This window comes from Trachypithecus francoisi, unplaced genomic scaffold (assembly GCF_009764315.1).
Source record: "Trachypithecus francoisi isolate TF-2019V2 unplaced genomic scaffold, Tfra_2.0 Lachesis_group10, whole genome shotgun sequence".
Taxonomy (NCBI): domain Eukaryota; kingdom Metazoa; phylum Chordata; class Mammalia; order Primates; family Cercopithecidae; genus Trachypithecus; species Trachypithecus francoisi.
Genome location: NW_022681455.1, coordinates 66841605 through 66859468, shown reverse-complemented (window position 1 = coordinate 66859468; position 17864 = coordinate 66841605). Strand labels below are relative to the sequence as shown.

The 17864-nt window shown below is 38.7% G+C and overlaps 1 protein-coding gene across 2 annotated transcripts in view; it reads left to right on the top strand.

Moving 5' to 3' along the window:
• Positions 1-306: 306 nt before the first annotated feature.
• The window catches only part of LMBRD1 (LMBR1 domain containing 1), a 129778-nt gene continuing 112220 nt past the window's right edge, over positions 307-17864 (top strand). For both annotated transcript variants that reach the window (XM_033217561.1, XM_033217562.1), the window contains exons 1-3: positions 307-646; positions 7249-7425; positions 17374-17434. In XM_033217561.1, coding sequence (XP_033073452.1) covers positions 578-646; positions 7249-7425; positions 17374-17434 — 307 coding nt within the window. In that variant the 5' untranslated portion in view covers positions 307-577. The remainder of the gene's footprint in view (positions 647-7248; positions 7426-17373; positions 17435-17864) is intronic.

The window sequence follows — 17864 nt, the reverse complement described above, 5'->3', positions numbered from 1 at the left end:
AGCCAACCAGTTATCCCGGCTTGGCACCAGTGCCAGTAAATTAAAGTCATTTGGGCAGCTAGTCAACTTTTATTCAGAGTCACCCACTCTCGCAATCACACACATTCCACCTTGCACACGAGGGCCAAACTTCCTTTTAGTGAAGAAGTATAAACCTCTAAAATTGACTTGGATCTCCAGGTCCACCTAGTCCATTCTTTGTGGAGTACCCTTGCTGTTCCAGTCTATCAGCTTAGGCTGAGTCAAATATCCCAATAAGGTTGCCCTGCTATGAGCCAACACCCTGCTCTGCAGCCCTCCCACATCTCGGCGGGCGCGGAAGCCAGCGCGGGCAGCGTGGTGACGTCACTACGTCCGGACGCGCCCCGCCCCTGAGCAGTCCTTGCTGCCCCGCCTCCACCCTGCTCGCCGCCAGGGGACGCTAGTGGGTCGAGTCTCCTTGGCAACCACTTGCTCCTCCTCCTCCGCCCTTTTAACCTTTAGGGTGCGCGAGTGCAGTGTACCTCGCGCTCTCTCCCCTTTCCCCCTCCCCTTTCCCCACCCTTGGCGCTCTGGTCGATCTGGACCGGAAGCGAAGATGGCGACTCCTGGCGCGGCCTCGGCGGAGCTGGTGATCGGCTGGTGTATATTCGGCCTATTACTACTGGTAGGGGAGGCGCTTGGAGTTTTCCCGATGTTTGGACTGGCGGAGGAAGGGAGGGGCCGGCCCTGCAGTTGGCCTTTCCGGACCCCGGAGACCCTCTTCGTCCCGCCCCGCTTTTAGCCTGGACTATGTAGGGCTTTTCGGTATTGGGGGCTTGGGCAGGCGGCAGGGGCATAGGGGTGCCGATTTTCGGTCGCTTTTGCTTTCATTTCACTAATGACGTCTAGGGTTGCAGGGTTCTTTTTGGAAGCTCTTGCCGTCATCCCTGATTTGGGCAATGGGGCCTGTGGGGTTTGGGGGCGGAGGAGACCCCCGGGGTTGAGAAGCAAGTGGTGGCCTTTCGTCTTCTGTAAAACAGTGGCACACAGTGTGGGTCGTCAGCGCTGGATCTTTACAAGTTAAGTAGGCGCCGGCGTTGTTTACTTGTCGCCTTCTCTGTATGTTTTTTCCCCCATGTTCCCTACCCTTGGGGCTAGTGAGTCTCCAACCTCTGTGCCCATTGTGTGATTCTGCCTTGATGACGTGAGTTGCTAGTTCTGACTTCCAGGTGTCACCTTCTCTTCAAATCTTTTTTGATTGGTGTAGACACCTGTGGAGGGCGGAGCTGTAGCCCTCTTTATTACCAGTATGGGAGTATATACTCAGGTGCTTTCTTTTCCAGTGATCTTATTTGTGCCTATTCAGTGAGCAAAATGTAGATTGAAATGACTTAAAGTGGCCTGGCTATTACTTCCTTATTCATATTAAAACCCTTTGTTTTATTTTATTTGAGAGTTCAATTGTTTGACTTTCATAACCTCTCTACCTTCTCAAATCTTCTCTTCTCATCGTCCGAGCCTGTAGTTACTTTCTGTTCCCATTTGTTTTGACCTTTTTGCATTGCAAAACAAAACAAAAACCTCCAGTTCTGGAAATCAGGCTTGTTTAGTTTTACTTTAATTGTCAGATCCAGTCAGTGTCTGGTACCTATGTAGTATGTTCTAGTAAATTTTTGCAGTAGAGACAAAAAAAAAAAAAAAAAAAAAGAATGGTGTGAAAATTTAAGAAAAGGATCCTCTTATTACTGTCATCACTGTCACAGATAAGAATACTGCCTTTACCCTGGAGTATGTTAGTTCTCTCTTGGAGGAAATGAAACCCTGAAGGTTGACTGTGGTCTCTGCAACCACCCAGTTGTGTATTTTGAGAGCTCCCTTGGCTTTTCCAGTCCATCAGATTTAGTTTGTTTAGAAGAAAATAAATAAGCATGTAATGTATGAAAGTTAAGTGAGACTATTTTGGCAGTTATAAATTAATAAACATTTACGGTATGGAAGTGGTGTGAATTTTAAGAGGATGTTAGCGAAACAAGATATGGCTTTAAAGATATGGCTTTAAAGAGGGCCTGGAGATAGGTGGGAAAACTGAAATTCTTGAAACATGTATTTTATGGGCCGAAAGCCAAAGTATGACTAAATAAAGTAGGACTTAAGAGAATAGACAACACTATTGGAAGAAAATGAGAATTGTGGTAGAGTTTGGATAGATGAAGAAGGGAAGCCATTTAAGTTGGCAATATTACAGCAAGGACAAATAAAATCAGAAGGGAATTAGGAGTTTGACACTTGAATGTTGGCGTGGATAAGAGCATTAGGAAGAAGGACTCTTGTTTAAATTTCTGCAAATCTCTTTAAATCCTGGTTTATTAGAAGAAAGGCTGGTTTCTTATGTTGGCTTCTACATTCAGTCTTTTGGGGTATGTTATTTTGGTCGAAATGTATGAGGAAAATACAGCTGCAATGATAGGTAGTCAGAAACACAGGAGCATTTTTCAGATAATTGTGGATGTTTTTTGATCCTACACCAAAGCCCAACAAGTGGAAGATTCTTAAAGGTCAGTTGCAAGGTGGAATCTGAAACCCTATCAATGAGCTTTTCATTCATTGTTACATTAAAATCCATTAGCCCGTCTTGCACTTTTTTTTTTTTTTTTGAGACGGAGTCTCGCTCTGCCGCCCAGGCTGGAGTGCAGTGGCCGGGTCTCAGCTCACTGCAAGCTCCGCCTCCTGGGTTTACGCCATTCTCCTGCCTCAGCCTCCCAAGCAGTTGGGACTACAGGCGCCCGCCATGTCGCCCGGCTAGTTTTTTGTATTTTTTTTTTTAGTAGAGACGGGGTTTCACCATGTTAGCCAGGATGGTCTCGATCTCCTGACCTCGTGATCCGCCCGTCTCGGCCTCCCAAAGTGCTGGGATTACAGGCTTGAGCCACCGCGCCCGGCCCCGTCTTGCACTTTGAAAGGATCTTTTACCCGTGCATGGTTTTGTAACATGATGCTATGGCCACTTAGAAAATGTTGGTTTACTGAGTTATGCACATCTTTTAAATATGGATACATTTCATTACACAATATCAAAATATCACATTTCATTAAATTGCAACTGATCTTGTCAGAAATGTCTCTGAAAATTCTAAGTATTGAAGAGTTGTCAAGCTTATAGTTGTGGATGTAAGTCTTTCAAAATCTAGTTTTCATTGGAAAGTTTGACTCTTATCATTGGTATCAAATACTGTCAGTTTTTCTTTAAGTGATAGCTTCCCTTTGTTCATTTGACAAAATCTGCCAAAAAGCGAAGTCTGAATAACGATAGTTTGACGATTGTTCTTTCAAGTAAAAATGGTGTTCCTTGAAGAGTGGTTGTTTTAGCTTTTAACTCTAAACTTTTCCTAGAGATGGCCATCACATCTTGATATGCAACAGAAAGACTTTATGTATGCATGCTTCATATTTTACCCCACAAAGTATTAAAAAGAGTCAAGGGTTGAATTTCAATAAAATGAATTTATACTGCTTTGGGAAGCACAGTCTTAATTTAAATTGTCCCTTTTTGAGCTTGTGGTGAAGAATACAATGATTACTGGTGCAGTTTGGTGCCACTGTCTTGAGTCACGCTAATGCACCAGTGGTTTTACCCACTGTGACTATGAACCATGAGTGCAAATGCCAGCACAGTGAAAAAGGCAAATAGCATCTTAGTATTTATTATGAGAATAGTTTTCAACTTCTGAATCTCCAGAAAGGATTCTGGGGACTACCAGGGCCTAGGGATTTCACACTTGGAGAACTTCTGCCAGTCATCTACTAAAGATTCAGGACATGGGCCAGGTGTGGTGGCTCATGCCTGTAATCCCAGCACTTTGGGAGGCTGAGGCAGGTGGATCATTTGAGCTCAGGAGTTCAAGACCAGCCTGGGCAACATGGCAAAATCCCATCCCTACTAAAAATACAAAAAATTAGCCAGGCCAGGTGACAAATGCCTAAGGTTCCAGCTACTCGGAAGGCTGAGGTGGGAGGATTGCTTGAGCCCAGGAGGTGGTTCTCGCAGGCAGTTGCAGCAAGCTCTGATAGTGCCTGGGCAACAGAGGGAAACCCTGTCTCAAAAAAAAAAAAAAAAAAAAAAAAATCTGGACATAAATGTTGCCTGCTTTTGTCATCTTGGGCAAAAAGAATGGACTTCAGTTTCTTCCCACATAAAGAATTGTTAGATTTGGTCCCTCATGCATGTAATCTAACTACGTCTGTCTTTGCTATATTAAATCGAAACTGTTCTGTCTAGCTCCAATGTCCTCTGTAATTTGGCTCCCACCACCTTTAAATTGTATTTGCCATTACAATAGGAGACTCTCCATTTTTGTAAAGCAAATTTATTCTTGTTCCTTAAAGTGTGGGCATCATCTGGGAACTTGTTAGAAATACCAAATATGTGACCCCAGTCCTACTGAATCAGAATCTGCAGTTTAACAAGATCCCAGACGGTATATCATGTATTCTCATTAGTTTAATAAAGATTCATCTCTTCTCATTCCTTCTTCTGCCCCAGTGGTTTGCAACCTTGACCTTTCATCAGAACCACCTGGGGAGTTTTAAAAATCTCTGTTCAGACCAGTTTATTTTGAATCTTTTGGGAGAAGCTGGGGGACTTTTATAATTGTTAACAGAGTTATATATTTGTTTCTTTTATCAAATGCTCTAATAACAACTACTATTTGTTAAGTAGTTACTATGGCCAGCCACTGTGGTAAACCCTTTATAGCTCATTTAATCCTTAAAGCTTGTTATGAAAGAACTATTCCTATCGATGAGGATGCTTGGTTTTATTTTATATTGTAGTAATGGTTGATAACATGAACAAAAAGCTCTTTAAGGTTATCAGTTTTAAAACCATTATAAAGGGATTCTGAGACCAAAAAATTTGGGAATCTCTGGCTTAACTCTTCTGCCTGGTTGCCCTTTCACAACTTGTCTGCCTGATATTGGCAAAATTCTTTTTTTGTAGTAATACCTACAAAATTCAGGTTTTATTTCATTCTTGAAATCCAATAAAAAATTTATTGGAACACTTTGTGTCAAATACCGCTAAGGATAGAAAGATGAGGCTCAGCTTTTAAAGACTTCAAAATAAATTTGGGGAATGTTAAAAATATTTGTGAATTCCTTTAAAAACAAGCTCATTCAAATCTTAATATAAAGGAACATTTTATGAAAAATAAATTTCCCAAAATCAAGAATTTGAGCCTAGATCCTTTTTGTTTGTTTGTTTGTTCCAAAGTCTTAACTCCCTTCTCAGTTTTTCTTACTCTTCTGTCACCAGCTGAAAGACCAGCAGTATGAAGGAATGACATGCAGCAACTTGGATGGGCTTTAAATGCTCTGTACCAAATGACACAAGCCAGACTGAAAAGACAACATACTATGTGAAGGCATTATGATATTCTAGAAAGGGACAGAAAACAGATAGTGGTTGTCAGGGTGATACCGATGGGCTGAGGGAGATCCCCAAACACTGGTGGGATCTCAACCCCAGCTGGTTTTCAGGTGCTTGACACTGTCATGAGAACACATTAAAGGACAAGCCAGAAAATAGTGCAAGTATGGAGATTTATTAAAGGGAAAGTACACACTTTTGTGGGCATTCTTAAGAGAGAGACACTCAATGAGGTTTGGAGTTTCTACATTTATGGGTTTCTTTATCCAAGGGATATATGCATGAAAATTCCTGGAAAAAGGTAGAGACTTCTTGAAATTATGGTGCCACCCATTTTTGCATCAAATATGAGTGGTCTTGGAACTGCCATGGTGCTGGTAGTTGTGTGATTGAGCATGTTAATGAGCATATAATGAGGTCCTAGGTGAAACCTAGGTCAAATCCATTGCCATGTTGGGTTCAATGGGTCTTAACCAGCTTGGTCCACACGCTGGTTTTTCAGGGTCTTATTAGCCCTTAGTCCCTAGTCATGAAAACTGCTCTGTGGAATTTTTCAGGAGTTCCTACAAAGGGTCAAAGGAATTTTCTGAGATGATGGAATTGTTCTTGTATCTTGCTTGCGGTAGAAGAATTTGGAAGCTGCAAAACTAGTTTGGTGGTTTTATTAGAGTCATTTAGGCCCTGGAACTACAGGCTGCTGAGAAAGAAAGTAACCGATGAATCTGTTGAAAAAGTGAAAAGAAAAAACAAGGCTTTTAAAACTACCAGAGCTCTTATTTAGATCAGTGGTTCTCAAGTTTGGCTCAGATTGAAATCCTCAGGCACTTAAAGTACTGATGCCTGGAGGAGCCTTATGCTCCATTGATAGAATTGATTGGGGAATGTAGGGAAGGTATAAGGGTACTTAAAAGTTACCCAGGTGATTCTGACTCACAGTCAAGGCTGAAATAACATAGTCTCTGTCTGCAATTCCCTGTAATTGAGTAGAGTAGAAGTTCTCAAAATATAGCTCTGGACCAGCAGCAGCCTCACCTGGGGAAGCTGTTATAAATGCAGATTTTCTGGCTCCACTCCAGACTTCTTGAATCTGAAACTCAGAGGATGGGGCCTAGCAATCCATGCTTTAACAGTTCCTCCAAGTAATTCCGATGCCTTCTAAAGTTAGAGAATCATTAAAGTCCTATGCACTGTGTTAGTCCCTAGAATGGCGTTGGTAACTGTTAAAGAGTACCTGGCTAACTAGAGGTGTCAGCCTCTACCTCTGAGTGAACTTTTTTCACTGGAAAGCTCCTTGCTGTGCACATGTATCCATTTCAGCATTGACTTTTCTTTGTTTAATGCTCTTTAAAATTTAAATTATAGTATAATATGATAATTGCATGGTGATTACTGGCAGTTAATCTTTAGCTCAGTGCTATTCTTGAGCTGTCAGAACAGGTCAGAAGTTAATTTTCTTCCAAGTTATATTCTGTAATGCTTCAGTAATAAGCCTAGAATACAACAGCTTCTACTCATATCTCCTTTAGGTTGGAAAAATCTACAGGGAAAAAATACTCAAAGCTAGTTATAACTGTGATGTGTGAAACCATTAATGTTTGCACTGTGTTAGGTGAGGAAATATGTAACTGAGCACTGTTATTAATAGTATTGTTTGTGTATGCCTACGTGATGTACTGCATTCATGAAATAGGCTTTGAAAATTATACATCTTGGACAAGTTTTTAAGGATGGTAGGCTTTCCTTACACAACTAAAATAACCTTTACTTCACATAAGGTTTCCTGCTAAAAACTTTCAAACACGTGCAAAAGTCAGAGAAAATATATTGGGTAGTAACAAACATCTCTTTTTGTTCTATTTCAGGCTATTTTGGCATTCTGCTGGATATATGTTCGTAAATACCAAAGTCGGCGGGAAAGTGAAGTTGTCTCTACCATAACAGCAATTTTTTCTCTAGCAATTGCACTTATCACATCAGCACTTCTACCAGTGGATATATTTTTAGTTTCTTACATGAAAAATCAAAATGGTACATTTAAGGTAAATATAATCTTACTTTGCAGATTTTTTTTCCTTTCAAATTTCTGGCACAGTGGGAAGGCAGTCCGATATATATTGTGTTTTATTTTTGTATCTGGGAATGAATGAGAATGGAAATACAACATAGAGGCTGAGAATGTGACATCTGACCTGATAGATTAGAAGCAGACTTTCAGCTGACATGAGAACTATTAATTCAGCAACCTTGCAAATGCTTCAAGTAATCATAATAGGTTATATATTTTTTGCTGCTCCTAATTCCCTTGAAGCTTATTTGATTTGCATTAATGCAATAAGTACATAATTTAGAAGGGCTTTTGTTAGTGGCAGATCGGGATCCTAATCTCTGTTTCACCATACTGACTTTGAGTAGTGAATTAGGTTGGCAATTATAAGACCTGAGTTCTAGTCTTGACCCTTAACTGTCTAGCTGCGGATCTTTAGCCAAACTACTTAACTTTTCTGAACTTGAGGTTCCTCATTTTAAAATTGAAGGGTGTGGGCCGGGCGTGGTGGCTCAAGCCTGTAATCCCAGCACTTTGGGAGGCCGAGACGGGCGGATCACGAGGTCAGGAGATCGAGACCATACTGGCTAACATGGTGAAACCCCGTCTCTACTAAAAAATACAAAGAAAAAAAAAAACTAGCCGGGCGAGGTGGTGGGCGCCTGTAGTCCCAGCTACTCGGGAGGCTGAGGCAGGAGAATGGCGTAAACCCGGGAGGCGGAGCTTGCAGTGAGCTGAGATCGGTCACTGCACTCCAGCCTGGGCGACAGAGCGAGACTCCGTCTCAAAAAAAAAATAAAATAAAATAAAATAAAATTGAAGGGTGTGGACCAAAGGTTTCTGAGTTTCCTTTAAATTATGCAAATTACTTTTAAGTTTCTTACTAGCTTAAGCTTCTATGACTCAGAAACTGTCTCTTCGTTGTTATAGCCCCAGTATTTAGCTTTAGTACTTAAATATTTGAATGAAATAGTATTTCAGTAATCTTAGTAATGCATGATTACAAAATAACTTCCTGAATTGGGCTAAATTGGGTAAATAATTTTTATTTTATTTTATATTTTATTTATTTTATTTTATATTTTATATTTTTTTTATTTTATTGAGATAGAGGCTCACTCTGTTGCCCAGGCTGGAGTACAGTGGCGTGATCTCGGCTCACTGCAACCTCCGCCTCCTGGGTTCAAGCGAGTCTCGTCCCTCAGCCTCCCAGGTAGCTAGGAATACAGACGGGCAGCCACCGTGCCCCAGCTAGTTCTTTTTGTATTTTTAGTAGGGATGGGGTTTCGTCGTGTTGGCCAGGCTGGTCTTAAACTCCGGGCCTCAAGTGATCCACCTGCCCAGCCTCCCAAAGTGCTAGGATTGCAGGCATGAGCCACCATGCCTGGTCCAAATGGGGTAAATAATTTGAAAATATTTTTGTAGTTAGGTTTAAATTTATTCTGATTACTGTGACAATTAGATATATTCTGACTGCTATGAAAACCACATTTTTTTCCTGTACACGATTTATTAAGCAATTTTTAATTGAGCACTTAGTGTGTGCCAAACATTATAATGTTATAAAGATAGTAACGTCTGTTGACTATTTGCTATGTGTCAGACTGTATTTTAAGTGGTTTACATTTTGTAGCTTCCTTTGATCTCTCAGACAATCCTGTGAGATAAGTAGTTTTATCTATGGTTTTCGTGGGTGAAAAATCAAGATTCAGAGAGGTAAAGTAACATAGCCTGTAAGTGCTGCAGTTGGGATTTGAAGCTCCACAGTCTGTTACCAGAGAGCTTTGTTCATGAGGTTTCTTGGGAAGATGGATTCTTAACAAGTGAGAGATACTTTCAGGTAGCTCAGTAAATAGAGTATCTACCAGTGAGTCTACATTGTTTCAAAATATAAACTTAATTCACATTTTATATTTTGGGTTGAAACATTTCTAGAGAAGATGACTAATTTTACTGGTATCATTGGGTTTTCTCTGCTTTTTATTATTGGGCAAGAAGAAATGCACTTTTAATAATGTTAGACATAGATAATTAAATGGATGTAACATTATGAGGTCATTTTCTCTGAGAAATAAGTGTCATATAAAAATGTTTAATTTCTTGTGACTATATAGCTGTGTTTCTTAGATAAGAGATTTTGACATTTTCAGAATTTCTGGATATTCTTTTTATTTTAAAATAGTGTAGTGTAATTCCACATGTACAGTACATAATTATAAATTTCTAGGATATTTTTCTCTGTAAAAGCTCTTACGTTTAAATAGATAATGATGTATGTGTATATGCATGTATTATAATGTATAGAGGTAATATAATTATCCCTGGTATAATTATTGTTTGAATTGGATTTTTTTTAGTTTAGAATTGAGGATGTTTGATTTATTTAGATTTTGTAGGAAAACATTTCATCTTTAAATTTCTAAAGTATTTTCATGAAATTATGAACTTTCTATTAGATTAAGTATTGTTTTGGGCCCATGCTTAAATTAGTGGTCACTTCCTGGGAAATAGGTTTGTTTTCTTTGTTTTTGATATTTAAATCTATGAGATTGCATTATACTTATTTGAGCAAGATTTTAAGAATGCATTCACTAAAGCAAAAATATTAACTATAAAAATTTAGGGTGCTTGTTTTAATACATGTGCTCTAAAATAAAAAATATGGCTGTAGTTAACACACTTACTTTATATTTGTTAAATCTAAATGTTACACCAATATTTAGAAGGGGAAAAAAATCTGTTAAAGTTTTTCCCTCTACTTTTTAAAACTTTGTTTCATTATTAGGATATTAGTTATTCATCAATTGTTGGTTCTCTTTTTTTTCTGCTTTTCTTTTTTTGAGGCAGAGTTTCACTCTTGTTGCCAAGTTTGGAGTGCAATGGTGTGTTCTTGGCCCACTGCAACTCTGCCTCCCAGGTTCAAGCAATTCTCCTGCCTCAGCCTCCTGAGTGTCTGGGATTACAGATGCACACCACCATGCCCGGCCAATTTTTTGTGTTTTTAGTAGAGATGTGGTTTCACCATGTTAGCCAGGCTGGTCTCGAACTCCTGACCTCAGGTGATCCACCCGCCTTGGCCTCCCAAGGTGCTGGGAGCCCCTGTGAGCCCCTGTGCCTGGCCTTTCCTACTTTTCATTACTAAGTTGTCTCTAGTTCTGTTTGTTTGTAGCTTAGATAATGTATCAGTTTTTTCTTGGTGGTTTTGTTGATACCTTGAAACATTCTGTGTGTCTGTGTTTTCCCTTCTCATTTTGGGGGGCTTGGTGAGGATTAGTGCAATTCACAAGTTTTTATTTGAAACTGGACTATGCTGATTCTCAAAAAGTAGAACTGAAAAAATTTTTGAAAACATTTTCCAAACTCTAGGCAATAGTTTTTTCCCAAAGTTATTGGCTGAATTCAGGTGCCTAGTGAAATATAAGTTTAAGTATTTAAGAATTAATCCTTCAAACTTCATGCCACGATTATAAATGTAGTCAGAGTAAAAAGGATGCCAACGTGGTTTTAGTCTATTCCAACCTTATTTGTAAAGATAAATGTACAAGTTGACATTGTTTTCCATGATGAATGCTAACGTATACTAATATTTACAATGTGCATTTTAAATTCCTAAATGAATATATGCATTTTCTAACTTTCTCTGCTTCCACCTCAAATATTTTGAAGCCTCTCTCTAATTATGGACTTGGCTTGCAAAGTATAATGATTTGAAACTCCACATATCAATGATTGCTAACATTTTTCTTAAAAACAGAAGGTGCCCAGACTTTTCTGTGAGCAGGCAGTCATTGCTAGTTTCTTTATTTTTGTTTTAGTTAACCCTCCTATAATTTTCTCTGCCTTCTTATGGCAGGGGTATGTTATTATGCCTGAGTTGTTTCTGTTGACCTTTCTTTCAACATATGGCATGTTTAATAATTTTAGCTAGATAATTTGTTTCTAGCTTTTTTCTAAAATAATTAACTTTTTAGATAACAAAAAAGAACCTTTTAGAGTACAGCTGGAAGTGCTCTCTTTAACAGTCTTTGATAGTTGGCCAATAACATTGGATGGGGATATACATGAAATATACTGATCCAATGGTAAAAAAAAAAAAAAAAGAAATTGACACTAATATGAATAAATATTCTTTCTTTATACAACATGTAAAAATAAAAAATTTAGTTAATATTAAGGTATGTCATGAAAACATTTAATGTTTTGGTGTTTGTTCACATCTTACTCCTGTTCCCTAATTATGAGTATCTTTATGGCCTCTTATTAGATGTCTGGGCTAAACTCTACTGCTCCCTCATTCCTAATTTCAGCTGGTGGGAATTGTATCTTAGAACTTTGTGCTTTTTATTGAACCTTAATTATGTTTATTTACTTAATACTAAGTATGTAGTATGTGCCTGACAATTGTAGGTACTGGAGATATAAGGCAAATGAGGTTGTTTTTCTTATGGAGCTTAATCTGCAAGGCTAGATCAATAGTCAACAAATAAAATAAGGTCACTTTACAGTGATAAATTCTATGAGGAAATAGATTGATATGAGAGTCTAGTCAGGTTATGAGTGTTTTGGAGAGGGGCAAACCTGCTGAGGTTTCTTGCCATGATACCTGGATGAGGAGCCAATCTAGTAAAGAGCCAGAGGGAGAGAGCCTTGAGGGAGAAGCAGCAGCAAATATAGAGGTCTTTAGGCCGGGATGAACTTGGCTTATTTGGCTGACGTGTGTTGTTGAGGGTTTTGCTTTGGTAAAAGCTGAGATCCAGAATAAGGCAAGAGCCAGATTGTTTATGACTTTTAAGTCATATTAATAAGTTTAGATTTTCTCCTAACTGCAATATGAAGTTAGTGTAGGTAAAAGATAAAGGTGACTTGGGCTAGAGTGGTGCTAGTGGAGAGAAATGATTAAAATTGGCATGTATTTTAGAGGCAGAGCTGCTGGGATTTGCTGATAGATTAGATATAGGGGGACAAGTGAAGGAAAAAGAAAATTGGAGCACCAATGCCTAGGTTTTTGTATACCTTAGAGAAATAGGGAAACCTGGAGGAATAAGAGGACATATGCATGTGCACGGGCAAGTGAGGGGGTGTAGAGAAAAGAGTTATAGTTTGGACAGGCTACCTTCAAAGTGTGTACTGTACTATCTATCCAGGTGGAGGTGTTAAGTAGGGAGTTGAAGCTCTGTGAAGAGCTTAGTGCTGGAGAGAAGTATTTGGGAAGCAATATATGGATGAATTCTACAGTTATGGACTGACTAGGAGCTGGGAAGACTGAGTAGTCAGAGAAGCCTTGACATTGGACCGAGGACAGGAGTTCTCTGTTGTGTAGAAGGTCAGCTGAAGGGGAGAATCAGCAACGTGAGAGATAAGAAAAACAGAAGAGGGAGGCTTTATGGAAATCAGAATAATGTGTTTCGGAAAGAAAGAATGATAGCTTTTTCCAGTGGTGTTGAGAGGTGAAGTGAGTGGGGTAGAGAAGTGATTGGTGGCTTTGGTCGGTGGTGACCATGAAGAATAATTTCAGCAGAACAGTAGGGTGGTTAGGTTGAGTGGGTTAGATATGAACAGAGAAGTAAGGAAGAAGTGATAAGGAATGCTGACAACTTTTCAGGAAGTTTTTGTTCTCTAGGAAAGTGAGAAGAGGAGTTAATAGAGGTGTTTTTATTTGTAGTGGTTGAGTATCTCTTTGTGTTTAGTAGTTACTAGAATTTGTATACTTTAGAATTCAGTAGAGTGAGAGGAATTTTCGAGGCATGAGAAGGTATCATTGCAGGTGCAGTTTCCTCCAGAGGATGAGGGTTCTTAAAGTGAAAGGGTTGGGTGTAATAGGAGTATGGGTACTTCAGAGGAAGGAAGGAAGGTCTAGAATTTGGATACAAATGGAGGTAGGTTTTAGATTTAATAGTAAGTTGAGTGAGCTCCTGTCTTGGGACTACATATTATTTTAGAGACCTCTAAGTCAGTATTTCTCAATCATGGACATTTTGCCTTGGGTAATTCTTTGTTATGGGGGCCTGCCCTGTGAATTGTAGGTGTTTAGTGGCATCCTTGCCTTCTTACCTCCTAGATTCCTGTAGCATACTGACTCTGCCCACCATGTCTCTGGACATTGTCAGATGCCCCATGGGGATCAAAATGGCTCCTGAATGAGAACCACTGTTTTTATGGTGAAGTTACCAGGTAAAAGTGAGGAGAATCATGTTGGAGTTTTGGGTTATGCAGCAGGTTTCAAAAGTCAACTTGAAAAATGGGGAATGGAATTTACATATGCGACCAATTACATTGTTCTATGGAATTCATATCCTTGTCTTCTGAAATATTCTTCTTTAATATTCTTTATTTAGTTCTTGATTGTCTCACATTCCTTTGTGTCCTAAATTACTCTGAAGTTCCTTTTAGTTTCTACTTTGAGAGGCAATAGTTTATAAAACATATTAGGGTCATAGTGGTTCCCAAAATTAGAAGGAAAGTTTTACAAACTAAGCTCTCTTGACAATACATCAAGTATCTTGGAGGCAAGAGAATATGTAAAAGCCAAATACACTAATAGTACTTGAGTGATGTTGTATATCTTACACATATTTGTAGCTTTAAAATAGTAACAGCAATACTCTTGTTGCTACAAGAACTGGTGAGGCAAAAGATCCTTATAGAGTAACAGATGCTAGATTTCAATGATTCTTTTGCTTCAAGTTAACCTTCAGACTTTGTATTTTTAATATTTTTTTTGAGATTGGGATTTTGTCCAATTTCAAACTAATTTTTAAGTGATTCTCAGTGGAGACATTACTACCTCCTGGGGCTGTCTTGGAAATTGGTGGGAAGTTTGTATAACATATAATAAGTAAAAAAAGATGGTTGTCATTATTCTCTTGCCCATTGATACATTGTTCTTAATTTGCTCATCTTCAAAATCCTTTTAGACCAGGCACGGTGGCTCACACCTATAAACCTAGAGGCTGAGGCAGGCAGATCACTTGAATCCAGGAGTTCAAGACCAGCCTGGGCAACGTGGTGAAACTCAGTCTCTACAAAAAATACAAAAATTAGCTGGGCATGGTGGTGTGCACCTATGGTCCCAGCTACTTGGAAGCCTGAAGGTGGGAGGATCACCTGAGCCCGGGAAGGTCTAGACCGCAGTGAGCTATACTCATGCCACTGCACTGCAGCCTGGGTGACAGAGTGAGACCCTGTCTCAAAAACAAAACAAAACCCACAAAAATACTTTTAAACTTCTGTTTTGATACAGAAGCAATCACTAAAGAAGCACAGCTCTTAGGAATTGAAGCTTTGATTATGTACATATTCATTTGGATACTTGAATCATTGATGGAAAAATTTTCAATCATTGCACAGAATTCTCCCCAATGCTTTCCCATTCTATGTGGTAAGCACTGCTTACATTTTCTTTTCATTTTTTCTATAATATGTTTGGGTATTTCTTTCGTTACTTTTGTTAGACAAAGATTACATGTGTTAAAACTTTTGGTTGTAATTTGTTCTGTTTTCCCCTACTCAAAGTGCTTCATGGATATCTATCTATGCTAGTTTATATAGGTCTCATTGTTTTTAATATCAACATGTTATTCTATGTTATGCATATACAGTAGTAAATTTTACTATTTCTATTCTGGCATTTAGATTGTCTCTAGTTTCATTTTTCTTTTAAAAAATATTTTAAACGACCCTACACCGAATATTGTTGGGTAAAGGACTCTTGGGCAAAAACCAATAAATGTTGCTTGGTACAGGCTCTAATTTACCCTGACAAGGGTCAGCAAGTGCTCAGGTTCTTTTGTAACTTTACTTATGCAAAGAGAGAAACTCTCCCAAAGTGCTTTAGTAGAGGTATATAACCTCCTAGTCTTTTCTCTCTCTTTTTTTTTTCTTGAGACAAAGAGTCTTGCTCTGTCACTCAGGCTGGAGTGTAGTGGCATGATCTTGGCTTGCTGCAACCTCTGCCTCCCAAGTTAAAGCAATTCTCATTCCTCATCCTTCCAAGAAGCTGGGATTACAGGTGTGTGCTACCACGCCTGGTCTCAAACTCCTGACCTCAAGCAATCCATTTGCCTCAGCCTCCTAGAGTGCTGGGATTGCAGATGTAAGCCACCGTACCTGGCCTCCTAAGATGGTCTTGCAGGCAGAATAAACACCTTGGATTTGGGTGCCAAGGAATATGAGCTGAGTAGGTACAAGTGGTTCACTGAGTGCTAGGACATACCAATTGCTGCACACCTGGAGACTTTGGGTCTCTTAGTCCCATGAGTAATGGAATTTGGTATAGCTTCTGCTGTGTGGGAAAGGAAGGGCCCACTTGGGCTAGCTTATCACTTTGTAAGAGCTCCTGAGGTAATTTGTTGGACAAGTAGTATTGTCCAATGAATAAAATATCTGTGTACTAATATCCATCCTAATTTGTGTGAATATTTTTAGGATCGATTCAATAAAGAATGTCTACATGGTAGACTATCTTAATGTGTAGCAGATGGTTTTCTCTCCACATTTTGACATTACTGGATGCTATTGTTTTAAATTTTGCCAATAGGTAGGTGAAAGGTTATATAATAGTAGATTTTCACGTTTTATTAGTAAAGGATAGTAATTGGGAAATACCTTCTTGTTGGTCTTTTTCAAATGTATTTGTGGCCCTAGCTTGTTTTTTCAGATGATTTTTAGAATGAGTATGTTAATATACTCTACCTCCTAGCACAACGGAATTTCGATTGGTGATATATATTAATTTTAAGATTAATTTGGATAGCAGTTGGTATTTACAATCTTTACATGTGGAAACAGGTGACTTTCCATTTATTAAATTTTTTATATCCTATGATTTATTTTTTATATGATAAACATAAATTTTTCTATTTGGCCTATTAAGGGTTTGTTTGTAGAGGTAAGTTTGGATTTTCTGCATTTTTTGATCTTTTAGACATTTATCAGCAAGAAATTTGTAGCTACTCATTGCTAGAGGTGTTTATGGACAAAAAAGGAGAAAAGAAAAGAAAACTCCTAAATTATCTTAAGATAATTAAATATTGATGCGCTTTTTTAAGAGCACTTATAGAATGTTGACACTGACTTGAGCTCTTAAAGTGTTTATAAAAAATTGACCTGGATTCTAAATTGTGCTTTATACTTAATAGCAGGGATAAGTCCTTTTGATTCTCTAGGTTTAATTTTTCACATACACAGAGTTTAGAATATAGGCCAAAAGACTTGACATTGTACTTCAGTTCTGACATTATAGGGTATAGTTTTTTTTTCTATTGGAAAAGATTAATTTGATTTATATTTTCTAAGTTTAGTAATTCGAACAACACTTATGTGGGATGAATGCAAAGGAGATTAGACTGATTTTTCTTGTAGGTTTTTTAAAAAAATGTATAATATGCTCAAATATGTTCTTTCTGAAGTACAAATCCGGTTTCTTAATCTCTGCTTAAAATTCATCACTATTTTCCGTTGCCTTTAGGACAAAATCCAAAATACTCAGCATGACTCACAAGCCCCTGACATATATGTCCTTCTCTTCCCTCTCTCCACCTGCTTTCTCTTACCTTTCCAAAAGCTCAGTTGAATCTATATTTAGCTTCTTGAAGTTCTTTTTCAAACGTTCTGTGTACGTTCTTTTCTCCCTTCTTTCCTTCCTACTGTTTTCTCTGTTTCCCTGAGATCATTCTGATCCTCCCAGGATCAGAAGCCATTCCTGATCTTCATTCTGAGTTAGGTGCCTTTTGTCTTTGTGTTTTCCCAGAACTGTGTTGTCTTATCTCAGCATTTACATACTGAAATTTGTCTGTTGTCTGTCTCTCACTTATTGAAGGCATAGATTGTTTTTATTTGAGTGGATAGATTTTGGAAGTGATATTCAGTTGTATTAAAACCTAACTCTTAGTTGTTAGGCAAATGGATGTTTCATTAATATTTCTGTTGTTTCCTTTTATCCTAGGACTGGGCTAATGCTAATGTCAGCAGACAAATTGAGGACACTGTATTATATGGTTACTATAGTAAGTATCTTTCAGTTTCTTTTCCTATTTGGACTGCTAACCAAAATATTGATACGGCTCCGATGGGTGGAGAACCCCAGGTTCTTCCTCTTGGGTCGAATTAGAAAATAAACGACATGGACACACGTGGAGCAGTTTTAAGGAGCAGGGAGTTTAATAGGCAAGAAAGAAGGGGGAAGAAAGAAAGAAGAAACTCTCCTGTGCAGAGACAGAGGGAGGGCGGCTTCAAAGCCAAGAGTGGGAACCCCACCTGCCATGGATACCAGTCAGGTATATGAAGAGGCTGGAGGAGTCAGTGTTTGATTTGCATAGGGCTCAGGGGATTGGTTTGACCAGGCATGTCATTCACATAGCCTGCAAAAAAAAAAAAAAAAAGGGCCCTCCCACCCTAGCCTGTTAATATGCAAATACAGGGCACCATGATGTTCTA